Raw genomic sequence first — 15,252 nt, 5'->3', positions numbered from 1 at the left:
AAGTTATTACTTGCCTGCTCTTCACTGTTCTTGCAGCATTTCAATAAAATTTACCATTTTTGTCTTCTAAACTCTCATCTCATTCTTGTGTCTGAGTTATACTGACAGAAGAACCAACAAGATCATCTCTGACTCCCGGCACCTTCATCTCCTGCAGCCATTTCACTGCCCCCTCCGGACAGGGTTCATTGAGGTCATGAGAGATCCTCCGGCGCAGACCTAATGTTGATGCCCGAGTCCGCCACAGAGCCTGAGTCCGCCACAGAGCCAGAGCCCAACTGCCAATGCCTGCCACGAATCACATGTTAGAGCCCCACTCCAACCATGAAGCCACAGCCAGTCAATGCTTTCATCCCGGAGTTAGAGTCGGAAGCCATCTCCATCCCGAGGCTGGAGCCCACAACCAGATCCATCTCAGAGTCTGCGCCGTGGGGTCATTTCACTCCTGAGCAAGTTGAAGAGCAGTGGCTTATTAATTAGCCAGCTCCCACCATTGTCTCCACCCCTGAACTCACTCCAAGTAACACATTAGATGATCTGAATTAGTACTTTGCAGCTCCTCAGATCCCCCCTTACCTCTGACTCCCTCCAGCTCTCCAGATTTGCCTCGGGCCTTAGGCTTTGTGAGGCGGATCCCCTGGCTATACCTCAGGCCTCCAGGCCTGTCTCCACCTTGACCAGTCATCCCTTAGGCTCGGCCTTGGCTCTGCACTCCCTCGTCCCTGCCGTGGTCCACCATAATTCGGCTTCATCAGGTTCCCTCATCCTTCCAGCTACACCTTGGTCACTAGTCGTCCTGGTTTCACTGTGTACTTCTGGTCCACTTATATTGCATTCAAGAAATACAATTGATCACTTAATGCATTCTGGGAATTAAACCCATGAATTTTTTGTTACTGCTACCACTTTCGACAGGAACACAACAGGAAGTCGCCCTCATGTTTTCTCACATGACTTTATACCAAAGTAGATATTTTGTAGAATGTCTTAGTATTTTATTTATTTATTTATTTGTACATACAATACACTCAGGTGATATCCATTATTATTCAACAGCAAACGATGGTCTGTATAATCAGGATGCAGAGCTTTCCCCATTTTGGAAAATGAAAGGTTATGAATAAATGCATGTATTGCACTGGAAACGCAATAATTTATATTTTGATATATTTGACCAAAATCAATGATTATTGTTCAATCAGAATAGTGGTTTTGGAACAATGTACTACTGTATAATGTAGGGTAAGTGTTTATTCAAATAGGCTATGATCAGATAAACTTTCACAGACAAAAAGCTAATTCTGTGGGGTTGTTTTGACAGAATATGTGGTAAAGAAAAAAAAAGTGTTGTGTTTACTCCTAATGTGAAAATTTGCTGTGGTGTATTTGTTCAGCACAGTACTGAATTAAGAAATCATTGGTCTGTTCGCTTCTGGAAACTGGCAATAATTACTTGGGCCCCCTATATTTGTCACGATCACTGTCTGTTCCTGTCAGTTCCTGGACTCCATTTCCCATAATCCTCCTTGCCAATCACATGCACACTCCACACCAATCACCAGTTGCCACATACAGCTTAGCACACTACCTGGACTATAAAGGACTTACACACACACCACCTCATTGCGAAGTCTTGATTTGCTGTTGTGATCATTGTGATCGCTTGCAAATGGATCCCCGCTCTGCCGACCCTCCATTACAGAAGACTTCGCCAACACAAGATCCAGCAGCTACCGTGAGTGTTCCTGTCTCAGCTAACATGAGTCCATCCGTCCAGTTAATGTGTCTCCGTCAAGGAGACAGAACGGTAGAGGACTATGTCAAGGACTTTATTGAACTGGCACACTTAACCACCTTTGACACTGTATGCCTCATGATATTCTTTCGCGGGGGACTGTCTGATCCGCTCCGTTCCATCATGCCATTGCATGACCCTGATGGGACGCTAGAACAATATATAGATCTGGCATTACAGATGAGTGGCTCTAGCTTTCCCCTCATGTAATAGCTGCCTCTACGGAGAGCATTCATAAAATGGCGGCCACAACATCATCACATCATGTCTCCGCTGATCTTCCGGAGCCAAGTCAAATCTCCGTTGACCGTCTAGAATCACGTCACGTCTCTGGATCTGTCCGGAAGCGGAGAGGGTTGCGTTCCAGTTTGGCTGATCCACCGCTGACTTCAGCACGAGCGGCTGGCATTCCTAAACCTCCGCCGGCCGCCTCGCACTCAAGCCCGCCGGTTGCAACGCACTCAAAGCCGCCGGTTGCTACGCACGCAGGCTCGCCGGTTGCTACGCACTCAGGCTCGCCGGTTGCTACGCACTCAAGCTCGCCGGTTGCGACGCTTTCAAGCTCGCCGGTTGCTACGCACTCAAGCTCGCCGGTTGCGACGCCCTCAAGCTCGCCGGTTGCGACGCCCTCAAGCTCGCCGGTTGCGACGCACTCAAGCTCGCCGGTTGCGACGCACTCAAGCTCGCCGGTTGCTACGCATTCAAACTCTCGGGATGCTATGGACAAGATGGCCGCTTTGCCAGTGCCCACGGGCAAGATGGCCGCCCCGCCAGTGTCTGGGAACATAGGGGTCGTCCCAGCCAGTGAGTCCGCTCCACCCCGTGAGCCCGCTGCAGCGCCCACCGAGGAGGTAGGCACAGAGCCACCGCCTCAACTATGCAAACGGAGGAGGAGGAGGAAGAAGGCTTCCTCCAGCCCTCAAGGCCCGGAGGCCTTCCCAGAGCCCGCTGCAGGCCCGGAGGCCGTCCCAGAGCAGCCCGCTGCCGTCCCAGAGCAGCCCGCTGCCGTCCCAGAGCAATCCGCTCTTCCTGATACGGCCATGGAGGCCGGCGCCGAGCTCCTCGCCCTGCCGGCGCCACCCGAGCTCCTTACCCACGAAACCGCCACGGCCTCCGTTGAATTCCCCAAGAACTTTTTTGGGGGGGGCCATATACCTGAGGGTGGGGAGCTTGTGGGTGGGGACCCTGCACGGCCGCGATCATCAGCGGCCTCCGAATTGCTTGAGCTTGCGGGTGGGGACCTTACACGCCCACGGCCTTCAACCGCCTGTGAACTGCTGTGGCCAGCTACGGACCCTGACCTGCCGTGGTCGCCCAAGCCACCTGACCTGCCGTGGTCGCCCAAGCCACCTGACCTGCCGTGGTTGCCCAAGCCACCTGACCCGCCGTGGGCGCCCAAGCTACCTGACCCGCCGTGGCCTCCCGACACTCCTGACCCGCCGTGGCTGCCCGTGGCACCTGACCCGCCGTGGCTGCCCGTGGCACCTGACCCGCCGTGGCTGCCCGAGTTCCTGGACCTGCATTGGAGACCCCGTTCCCGTCTGCCAACAGGTCTCCAATGTACCCACCCCCCCTCCCTATCTGTGCCATTTACGCCGCGAGGACGCGCCTTCTGGAATTGGGGCGTTATGTCACGATCACTGTCTGTTCCTGTCAGTTCCTGGACTCCATTTCCCATAATCCTCCTTGCCAATCACATGCACACTCCACACCAATCACCAGTTGCCACATACAGCTTAGCACACTACCTGGACTATAAAGGACTTACACACACACCACCTCATTGCGAAGTCTTGATTTGCTGTTGTGATCATTACTGAGCGTTTTCTTGTGGACTGTTTCCTGGTTTCCGGTTGGATTGTTATTCTTTGTGATTCTCTGCTGCCTGCCCTGATCTTTGCCTGTTTCCTGGACTGTGATTGTTTGCTGCCTGCCCTGATCCTTGCCTGTACCCTGATTCTGTTTGTCTGCCGCCTGCCTCGACCATTGCCTGTCCCTGTTTATGTTCCTGCCTTTGCCCCTGTCTACCTGTGTAAATACTGTTCTTAATAAAGCTTGCAAATGGATCCCCGCTCTGCCGACCCTCCATTACAATATTTGACCAAAATCAATGATTATTGTTCAATCAGAAGAGTGGTTGTTGCAATGTACTACTGTATTTCTAATGTAGGGTGTTTACCTTAAAAAACACATTAATTTAAAAATTAAAGACAGTATATATGTCTCATTTTCACTGTACATAGATTTAGGCGAGTGCAGGATGATAAAAAAAACATGCAAAAGTGTTTATTCAAATAGGCTATGATAAGATAAACGTTCACAGATCAAATGCTAATTATGTGGGGTTGTTTTGGCAGAATATGTGGTGAAGAAAAAAAAATCTACTCCTACTGTGAAAATTTACTGTGGTGAATTTGTTCAGCACAAGAAATCATTGGCCTGTTTGCCTGTGACCACCTTTCTAGCTGAATGTCTAAATGCAAATTAAGACAGATCAGGCTTAGCAACAGTTGCAAGAAGGAATCCTCCAATTCAATTGATCATTTTAAGGTCTATACTCAAAGGACAAGTGTTGAACTGCCTCTACAGCATATAGGCATTTTACAATACAAGAGAAAAGGAAATGCATTCAGACTGTGTAGTCCTGATCTGATCTAGTTTTGTGTGGTTTAACTTTGTGGTGAAGACAAAGTTTCCATGAGAGCCTACACTGTGATAAAAAGTTTTTTTTTTTTTTTTTTTAAATTTAAAAAAAGTATTTAATCTTATTCAGCACAGTTCTTAAGACAGATACAACAATATTAAAAAAAACACATCGACTTTTTGTAGGAACTTACTCTTTATTCTAAATGAAAATTACAATTGGTTATAAATAAGGTTTTTAAAACATTCATACATTTGAATCAAAAAGAACTTTAAATACAGTAAGTAGATTCAAACTTATTATCTTTAAATATAATCAAAAGTCAAATTAAACATTGCAATACTTGAATAATCATATATACAAGATTGGTATTAATGTTGTGCCTGTCAGCTCTTTTGCTCAGTCTTGGCTCTGCACTCCCTCAGCTCTGCCGTGGTCCGCCATCACTCGTGCTTCACCAGGTTCCCTCATCCCTCAAGCTACACCTTGGTCACTCGTCATTCTTCGCTGTGGACTTCTAGGCTTCCAGTGCGCCTTGGTCCTCATTCCCTCTGGTCTCACCCTGTTCTGCCAGGCCCCCATTACTGCTTCGGTCCCTCAAGCCGGAGGCATTGCCTTGGACTCCCTGGCCTGCGATGTCTTCCCAGGCGGTTGTCTTTTTGGTTTCTCTGGGGTCTCCACTTTGTCCAGCTCCATCTTTATCAGTCAGCCCCCAGGCTCCACCTAGGAATTCCAGTTACTGATTATTGTCACCTGTGTCTCGTTTAGTCCCCCTTAGGGTTAGTTGAAAATGAAAATGAAAAATGAAAATTCTGTCATTAATTACTCACCCTCATGTCGTTCCACACCCGTAAGACCTTCGTTCATCTTCGGAACACAAATTAAGATATTTTTGATAAAATCTGATGGCTCAGTGAGGCCTGCATTGCCAGCAATAACACTCCATTTTTCAATGCCCATAAAGCTACTGAAAACATATTAAAAGAGTTCATGTGACTACAGTCGTTCAACTTTAATATTATGAAGTTGTTACCGGATGTATGCTGAAAGGATGAGGCGAGTACGGAGATCCACAATACAGACGTTTTATTAACACTACCAGAACACACGAACAACATACACGGTGTAGCAAACAATAGAACAGACCAGGAGTGCAGGGAAAGTGTCCAACTTAAAGGGAGTGCTGACGAGGAACAACAGGTGCAGGGAATCCGGGGAGATGGCGGGAAGACTGATGATTGGAGTGAAGACAGGTGCACGGAACAGGAGGATGCTGGGAACTAGAGTTCGGGAAGGCGTGAATGTAACATTACCTCCCTCTCCCCGGTAGGCGTGTCCTCGCGCCTCAGATGGTACATCGGGGAGTGGGGGGTGGGCGCCCTGGAGACCTACAGGCAGGTGCGGGGATGCAGAGGTCTCCAGGGCGGGTCTAGGACCTCAGGCCGTCACGGCAGGTCTGGAGCTGAGGGCGACCATGGCGGGTCAGGGGCCGTAGGCGGCCACGGCAGGTCTGGAGCTGAGGGCGGCCATGGCGGGTCAGGGGCCGTAGGCGGCCACGGCAGGTCTGGAGCTGAGGGCGGCCATGGCGGGTCTCTGAGCCCACCCCCATCTTTCCCACCCACTGGTACCCTTCCCCCCCCAAAAAAAATTCTTTGGGAGACTCAGGGATTCGAAGGGCTCGTGGGCTACTGGAGTGGGTTCAGCGGCATTTGGAGCGGGCTCGGCGGCGGCGGCTGGAGCTGGAGCAGGCTCGGCGGCGGCGGCTGGAGCGGCTGGCTCGGCGGCAGCGGCTGGAGCAGCGGCGGCGGCTGGTTCGGCGGCGGCGGCTGGCTCGGCAGCACTTGGGGCTGGCTTGGCGGAGCTGGGAGCGGGGCCTGGAAATGGGGTCCAGTTCATCCCCTCAAATTCAATTAAAAGCCCCACTGGAACTGGAGCGGGCTCAACAGCAGGAAACTTAGGGAACTTGGGCTGCATGGAGGCAGAAAACTCAGGAAACTTGGGCTGCACGGAGGCAGAAAACTCAGGGAACTTGGGCTGCTTGGAGGCAGAAAACTCAGGGAACTTGGACTGCACGGGGGCAGAAAACTCAGGGAACTTGGGCTGCTCGGAGACAGACAACTCAGGGAACTTTGGCTGCTCGGAGGCTGAAAACTCAGGAAACTTGGGCTGCACGGAGGCAGAAAACTCAGGGAACTTGGACTGCACGGGGGCAGAAAACTCAGGAAACTTGGGCTGCACGGGGGCAGAAAACTCAGGAAACTTGGGCTGCTCGGAGGCAGAAAACTCAGGAAACTTGGGCTGCACGGGGGCAGAAAACTCAGGGAACTTGGCCGGCTTGGTCTTCCTCCTCCTTCTCCTTGGTCGTCTGGACCCAGCAGAGGGTTGTGGGTCTGGCAGAACACAGGGGAAAAGCTCACTGGAGGGGCATGCGGAGGAAGATGGAGGCCGACGAACTGGCCAGGCCGCCCGTGTTTCTGGAGGAATTGAACGAGAAATGCACGCTATATCCGGAACCTCTTCGATATCCTTATCGACTAAGGATAAATGATCGGCAGTTTCATCAAAACGGATCGTGCTCTCGTCCAGCCCCTCCAGAAAGAGGGCGTTTAAACAAGCATCTGGCCAATTCGTCACATAAGCCAACTCAACAAACTCCTCCACATACCTCTCCAGTGAACGGCCGTCCTGAAGCAGCCCAATGAGGTGATCCATGGCAGAAACAGGCGTGGGTTAGCATTTATTTATCTCCTAGTATTCTCCTGTGTATATTAGACTCTATTTTAGGATTATCTGTGTCATGCGTCTGCTTACCACTGCTATAATGCTGACACTTACATGTATCAATTCATGCATTCTGGGAATTACAGTGGTGGTCAGAATTATTGGCACCCTTGGTAAATATGATCAAAGATGACTATAAAAATAAATCTGCATTGTTTATCCTTTTGATCTTTAATTAATAAAATTAGCAAAAATCTAACCTTGCATTGAAGGAAAAGAATTGAAAGTGGGCGGAAAATCACATTATGAAATAAATGTTTTTCTCCAAAACACGTTGGCCACAATTATCGGCACCCTTTTATTCAATACTTTTTGCAACCTCCTTCTGCCAAGATAACAGCTCTGAGTCTTCACCTATAATGCCTGATGAGTTTGGAGAACATCTGACAAGAGATCAGAGACCATTCCTTCATACAGAATCTCTACAGATCCTTCAGATTCCCAGCTCCATGTTGGTGCTTCTTCTCTTCAGTTCACTCCACTCATTTTCTTTAGGGTTCAGGTCAGGGAACTGGGATGGCCATGGCAGAAGCTTCATTTTGTGCTTAGTGACACATTTTTGTGTTGGTTTTGATGTTTGTTTTGGATCATTGTCCTGATAGAAGATCCAACTACGGCCCATTATTGGATTTCTAGCAGAAGTGGTCAGGTTTTGATTTTTTATCTGTTGGTATTTGATAGAATCCATGATACCAAGTATCTGAACAAGATGTCCAGGACCTCCAGCAGAAAAATAGGCCCACAACATTAAAGATCCAGCAGTATATTTAACCCTGGACATGGGGTACTTTTTATCCATGTGTGCACCAAACCCATCTGGTGGGTTTGCTGCCAAAAAGTTATTTTTTTAGTTTCATCTGACCATGGAAGGCGGTCCTGTTTGAAGTTCCAGTCTTGTCTGACAACTGAATATGCTGGATATTGTTTCTAGATGAGAGCAGAGGGTTTTTCTTGTAACCCTCCCAAACAACTTGTGGGGATGTAGGTGCTGTTTGATAATTTTCTTTAGGCTTTCTGAGACTCAAGGCTCAACTAATCTATGCAATTCTCCAGCTGTAATCCTTGGAGAGCCTTTGGTCACTCAAACTTTCCTCCTTACCACGCATTAGGACGATTTAGACACACGTCCTCTTCCAGGCAGATTTGTAACATCTTTAGTTGATTGGAACTTCTTAATTATTGCCCTGATAGTGAAAATGGGGATTTTCAATGCTTTAACTATTTTCTTACAGCCATTTTCTATTTTGTGAAGTTCAACAATCTTTTGCTGCACATCAGAACTATATTCTTTGGTTTTTCTCATTGTGATGAATGATTAAGGGAATTTGGCCTTTGTGTTTCCTCATGTTTATACTCCTGTGGAACAGGAAGTCATGGCTGGACAATTTCATGTTCATGATTACCCTGGTGTGCTAAAAAAAAATGTAAATATGAATGGGAATATACTTCAGAGATATTTTACTCATAAAAAATTCTGGGGGTGCAAATAATTGTGGCCAACCTGTTTTGGAGAAAAACATTTATTTCATAATGTGATTCCCCCCCCCCCACTTTCAATTCTTTTCCTTCAGTGAAGGATAAACAATGCAGATTTATTTTTATAATCATCTTTGATCATATTTACCAAGGGTGCCAATAATTCTGACCACCACTGTAAACCCATGGCCTTGGTGTTACTGCCACCATGTTATTGTTTGAGCTACAGGAACTCAACGGGAACTTACCCTTATGTTTTTTCACATGTCTTTACACAGAAGTAGACATTTTGAAAAATATTTTAGCGTTTTTTTTTTTTTTTTTTTTTTTTTTACATACAACACTCAAAAAAATGTGTAAAATATTTTATTTTACATTGTAAACCAATAATTAATATTTTGATATATTTGACCAAAATGAATGATTATTGTTTAATCAGAATAGTGGTTTTGGAAAAATGTATTACTGTATTATGTAGGGTAAGTGTTTCAAATAGGCTATGATAAGATAAATGTTCACAGACCAAATGCTAATTATGTGGGATTGCTTTGACAGAATATGTGATGAAGAAAAAAAGTGTTGTGTTTACCCCTAATGTGAATATTTGCTGTGGTGTATTTGTTAAGCACAGTGCTAAATTAAGAAATCATTGGTCTGTTCACTTGCGACCACCTTCCTAGCTGAATGTCTAAATCCACATTAAGACAGATCAGACTTGGCAACAGTTGCAAGAAAAAATTCTCTGGGCCTCAATTAATCATCTTAAGGTCTATACTCAAGTGTAGAAATGCCTTTACAGCATATAGGCATTTTACAATACAGGAGAAAAGGAAATGATTTCATACTTGGTCTGTGTAGTCCTGATCTAGTTTTGTGAGGTTATAACTTGGTTCTCATGAAAACTTACACTGTGATAAAAATAAAAAAAATAAAAAAAAGAAGTATTTACATGTAACCTTATTCAGCACAGTTCTTAAGACAGAAATAACAATATTAAAAGACCTGATTAGTTACATGACATATTTAGTAATATTTGTGTTGCAGTGACAGCTGACTTTAAATTAAAATTACAATTGGTTATAAATAAGGTTTTAAAAACATTGAGATTTAAAAATTTCAGTCAAAAAACAAAACAAAAACAAAACAAGGAATGTTGTTTGATGTGAATTTTATTAAACAATAATTCAGGGTGTTATTGTTCCCTTTCGAGGGAACTCGCGCTGCGTCCAATAGTCACGCTTTGGGAATGCCCCCAGCGTGATTGCGTTTGATTCACATCTGTCAACTAGTCCAATGGCGAGAGTGAATGTCACGGCTGGGTGACGTCACGACCAGGAAAGGATAAATACAAATCCGGCGAGACCGGCTTCAGCTTTTCTGCCTCAGCAAAGCGCTCTGTGTGTGAAACTGTCTGTTATATTTATTGTTGTCTGTCCCGATATAGTACAGCTCAAAATTTATATATATATATATATATATATAATGGCAAACCAGACATTTAAACCATGTGCTCCTCCTTGCCCTCGTTTCCTTATGGGTGGCTGAATGTGAGCATTGTGAGAAGCTTCCTCTTCCCTTTTTGAGGAAAGTGAGCAGGCCAGCGTTCCTCATGGCTCTGGACCCGCGGCTGCTGAGGCAGTGTGGAGAAAGATGTCATGGGGTTCGCAAATGGATTTATCAGCGGGGCTTCAGACGGGCACGAGTGCCCTTTCTCAGCCCTCACCTGGTAGATCCATCACCCCCTCTCTGGTGTCGGAAGCCCGCCCAGCGGCTTCTTCTGCCCAGGGAGAGGGCTTGTCGCTTCAGCACTCCAGTTCTGAGGAGCTGGATGTGCTGAGCGTCGATATGGGGGAAGGAGACTCGCCATCTCTTTCCCCAGAATATGAGAAGCTGGTGGAGGTGTTCACTCGCGCTGTGTCAAAGTTGAATATTAAATGGCCAGCCGAGAAACAGGGCGCTCGTCCTAAAAGCAAGTTTGACGAGCGTTTCCTACCATCAAATAAATCATCTCCACCAAGGGGCCTTCCTTTCTTCCCTGATCTACATGATGAGTTAGCTAGATCATGGAAGAAGCCATACTCATCAAGACTTTTCAGCCCTCACATCAAGCACTACTCAGATATAAGGGGGCTGAAAGAGTATGGCTATGGAGCGATGCCCCGGGTTGAACAGACGCTCGCGAGCTATCTGTCCCCGGGTTCGTCCCTGAAGGCCCCTACGCTTCCCACTAAGCCGCTAAAAGCTACATCAGGGCTAGTGGGTAAAGCATATATGGTAGCAGGTCAGGCTGGTGCGTGCTTGCCTACTATGGCCATTTTGCAAGCGTACCAAGCCGACCTGCTGAAGGATTTGGATAGTGGGGAGGGGATTGGCCCAGACGCAGTTCGAGAACACGAGCCACAGATCTGTCTCTGAGAACCACCAAGGAGACCGCCAGAGCAGTGGGGCGGTCTATGGCAGCCTTGGTGGCAACGGAGAGGCACCTGTGGCTCAATCTGTCTGATATGAAAGAAAAGGACAGGCCCTTTGTCCTCGACGCCCCGCTTGCACCATCTGGCCTGTTCGGCGATGCTGTAACATCGGTCGTCAACAGGTTTCAAGAAGCCAAAAAGCAAGCGGAGGTATTTGAGAAATACCTTCCACGCCGCCATCCATCCTCTGGGGTTGCTGGGCGTGAGCAACCCCAGCCGTATAGCTCCTCATATCAAGCACAGCAGAAAGAGAGTGTCACCTCTCGTGCTCCACCTCAGAGATACGGTGGGCCGGGACGGCACTCTCAGCCCAAGCCTTCAAAGCCGAAGACGGACCTGAGGGTCATACTTCAGACTAAGAAGGCTGCGCAGAAGAAGTCCTGACGCCAGTGGTGTCAGACTTCTGAGGGCAGCCCCACATGGGGTGGAGCAGTGTTCACCTCAGTATACGGTGCCCGTCCCACGTCGTGGCCCTCAGGGGGTCGTTCTGCCAACCCCACCACCCTTGGTGCTTCGGGGCGCAGCGGTTCCCAGCGAATTAGTGATGCAGAGTTCACACGACGCTGCGTCACATTCGCATCCTCTGAGGAGGATAGATTTACATCAAATATGTGCTGTCAATACACCAGAGGCCAGCCTTGAGAGGCTGGTTCCCTTAATAGATTTTTTGGCAGAATGGAAACCTCTTCCAAATATCTCATGTTGGGTCCTGCAGATTATAGAGAAAGGTTACAAAATTCAGTTTTGGTGCGGCGCACCTGTATACAAAGGAGTGCTTCAGACAACAGTACTTCCAGAGCAGGCAAGAAGTAAAGTCCTTGTTAGCAAAGGAGGCTATAGAACGGGTCCCGGTTGCCGACAGAGAGTCAGGGTTTTACAGCCGGTACTTCTTGGTTCCAAGAAAGGACGGGGGATTGCGGCCTATTTTAGATCTACGTCATCTGAATCGAGCAGTATGAAAGCTAAAGTTCAAGATGTTGACAATAAGTCAAATCGTGACTCAAATCAAATCCAAAGGATTGGTTTGTCACAATAGATCTAAAGGACGCGTACTTCCATATCTCCATTCTCCCACAGCACAGGAAGTTCCTGAGGTTCGCTTTCGGGGGTGAAGCGTACCAATTTCGGGTTCTTCCTTTCGGCCTAGCTCTTTCACCCCGCACATTCACGAAATGCGTAGATGCAGCGCTGGCCTCGCTCAGGCTGCAGGGCATACGCATTCTGAATTACATAGACGACTGGTTGATATTAGCACAGTCAGAGGAAATGGCAGTTTGGCATCGAGATGTCGTCCTCGCTCATATTCAGAAATGGGGGTTGAGATTGAATGCCAAGAAGAGTGTGTTTTCTCCAGTACAGAGGACTACTTTGCTTGGTGTGGTATGGGATTCAGTGACGATGTGGGCTTGTCTCTCACCTGCTCGCATCACTGCTATTCTATTAGCCGTGAAAGAACTGAAGCTAGGCCAGTCACGCACAGTGTAAACAGTTTCAGAGACTGTTGGGTCTGATGGCAGCTGCGTCCAATGTGATACCTTTTGGCCTGCTGTACATGAGACCCTTACAGTGGTGGCTCAGGACCAAAGGGTTTTCCCCGAGGGGGAACCCACTTCGTATGATCAAGATCACGCGGCGGTGTCTCCACGCCTTGGTCATATGGAAGAAAAATTGGTTCCTGTCCCAGGGCCCTGTGTTAGGAGCCCGATGTCGTCGAGTCACTCTCACAACGGACGCTTCTCTCACGGGCTGGGGAGCGGTAATGGAAGGCCGCTCAGCTCAAGGTCTTTGGAGGAGTCATCATCTTTGGTGGCGCATAAATTACCTGGAGATGATGGCGGTCTTCAATGCGTTGAAGTATTTCCTCCCAGACCTGAGGGGCCATCATGTGCTTGTCCGGACAGACAACATGTTGGTGGTCACTTACATAAATCGACAGGGAGATCTGCGTTCGTGTCCACTATGCAAACTGGCGCACCAGATCCTCCTGTGGTCCCTGGGGAAGATGCTCTCCTTGAGAGCAATCTATATTCCGGGGACCCAGAATATAGGAGCAGATATCCTGTCGAGACAGGGGCTGAGGCCAGGGGAATGGAGATTTCCCCCAGAGGTGGTGAAGCTCATATGAGAGATTTATGGCCAAGCGTAAGTGGATCTGTTCGCGTCTCAGGATACAACGCACTGTCCACTTTGGTTCTCCCTCACACATCCAGCTCCACTAGGACTGGATGCCATGGTACAGATGTGGCCGAGGCTGCGTCTGTACGCATTTCCCCCAGTTGTTCTCCTCCCGGGAGTTCTGGAGAAAATTTGACAGGAAGGGATAAGCCTACTGCTAGTAGCACCTTACTGGCCGAGTCGAATATGGTTTTCGGACCTGGTAACTCTCCTCGATGGCTCACCTTGGAGGATTCCGATCAGGAGGGACCTACTATCTCAGGCGGGGGCACAATTCTTCATCCCCGTCCAGAAATGTGGAACCTGTGGGTTTGGCCTCTGAGGGGGCCCAACTCATAGAATCTGGTCTCTCAACTGAGGTTGTAGAGACCATTCTTCACTCCAGAGCTCCATCCACAAGGAAACTATATGCCCTGAAGTGGAAACTCTTAATTTCTTGGTGTCATGAGTGACAGTTAGATCCAGTCTACTGCCCTATCGGTTTAGTACTAGAGTTCTTACAAAGTCGTTTCTCATCCGGGTTGACCCCATCTACACTAAAAGTGTATGTTTCCTCTTTTTTTGCCTACCATGCCCCTGTGGATGGTACTACTGTGGGGAAAAACCCATTGATGACTCATTTCCTTCGTGGCACCCAGAGGCTGAGGCCTGCAACACGCACTAGGGTCCCTGCTTGGGATTTGGCTATTGTTTTAGAAGGTTTATCTACAGCTCCGTTTGAGCCGCTTGAATCAGTCTCAGATACATTTCTGACACTAAAGACTGTCTTCCTTCTTGCCATTTTATCCCTAAAGAGAGTAGGAGACCTTCAGGCCCTTTCGGTATCCCCTACATGTCTTGAATGGTCAAAGCATTCCTTTACCCTAAACCTGGGTATATTCCTAAGGTTCTGATCAATGTTCCTCGGCCTATAGTGCTGCAGGCCTTCTGTCCTCCTCCATTCTCCTCCACTCAAGGAGAAGTTGAATCTTTTGTGTCCAGTGCGAGCATTGGACAAATACGTCCACAGAGCTGCCCTGTGGAGGAAAGCAGATCAACTGTTTGTGTGTTTTGGACCGCATAACAGGGGTCGCCCTGCGTCCAAACATATGGTAAGCAAGTGGATAGTCAAGGCTATTTCACTTGCATACGAGGTCTCTGGTCAGCAGTGTCCTTTAGCTGTCAGAGCTCATTCAATCAGGAGTATGGCGTCCTCCAAGGCGTTAATTTCGTGAGTTTCCCTTAAAGAAGTCTGCGATGCAGCCGGTTGGTCCTCGCCTCTCACTTTTGTGAGGTACTATGACCTTGACCTGGACGCGGCTCCAGGGTCTGCAGTTTTACTGTCTTAGTGTGCCATAGTTTCACACAGACAGGTATTTTGGGATTATGGCGTTTTGGTATATTGTTCCCAAAGCGATCCTATCGGACACAGCGCGAGATCCCTTGAAAGGGAACGTCTCAGGTTATGTATGTACCCGTAGTTCCCTGAGAGAGGGAACGAGACACTGCGTCGCGTTGCCATACTCCCTGCATCCCTGTGATCGATTTGCTTCGGCAATTTAAGCTGAAGCCGGTCTTTCCAGATGTGTATTTATCTTTTCCTGGTCGTGACGTCACCCGCCGGTGACGTTCACTCTCGCCATTGGACTAGTTGACATACATGCATCAGACACAATCAAGCTGGGGGCGTTCCCAAAGCGATCCTATCGGACGCAGCGTCATGCGTAACCTGAGATACAAAACAACCATACAAAACAGTATTAGAAAATATAAATAAAAGTTTTTGGATGTTGATGTTTTTGTTTGCCAAAACCACCCAGTACATGTCTGCGTGTAAAAATGAACATACTTTAGACTATTATGGCAGTAGTGTTATCACAAAAAAATAAAATAAAAATAAATAAATAAATAAAAATAACAAAAGAAAAAAA

General features: G+C 47.7%; 1 protein-coding gene across 1 annotated transcript in view; it reads left to right on the top strand.

The window, feature by feature from the left end:
* The window catches only part of LOC127500562 (uncharacterized), a 52,417-nt gene extending 48,410 nt beyond the window's left edge, over nucleotides 1-4,007 (top strand). Inside the window, exon 4 of the mRNA XM_051871788.1 lies at nucleotides 109-4,007. Coding sequence (XP_051727748.1) covers nucleotides 2,035-3,615 — 1,581 coding nt within the window. The 5' untranslated portion in view covers nucleotides 109-2,034 and the 3' untranslated portion in view covers nucleotides 3,616-4,007. The remainder of the gene's footprint in view (nucleotides 1-108) is intronic.
* Nucleotides 4,008-15,252: the final 11,245 nt, after the last annotated feature.

Source organism: Ctenopharyngodon idella, chromosome 19 (assembly GCF_019924925.1).
Source record: "Ctenopharyngodon idella isolate HZGC_01 chromosome 19, HZGC01, whole genome shotgun sequence".
Classification (NCBI taxonomy): Eukaryota; Metazoa; Chordata; class Actinopteri; order Cypriniformes; family Xenocyprididae; genus Ctenopharyngodon; species Ctenopharyngodon idella.
The sequence above is the reverse complement of the archived record's forward strand: the minus strand, read 5'-3'. Positions and strand labels throughout refer to the sequence as shown.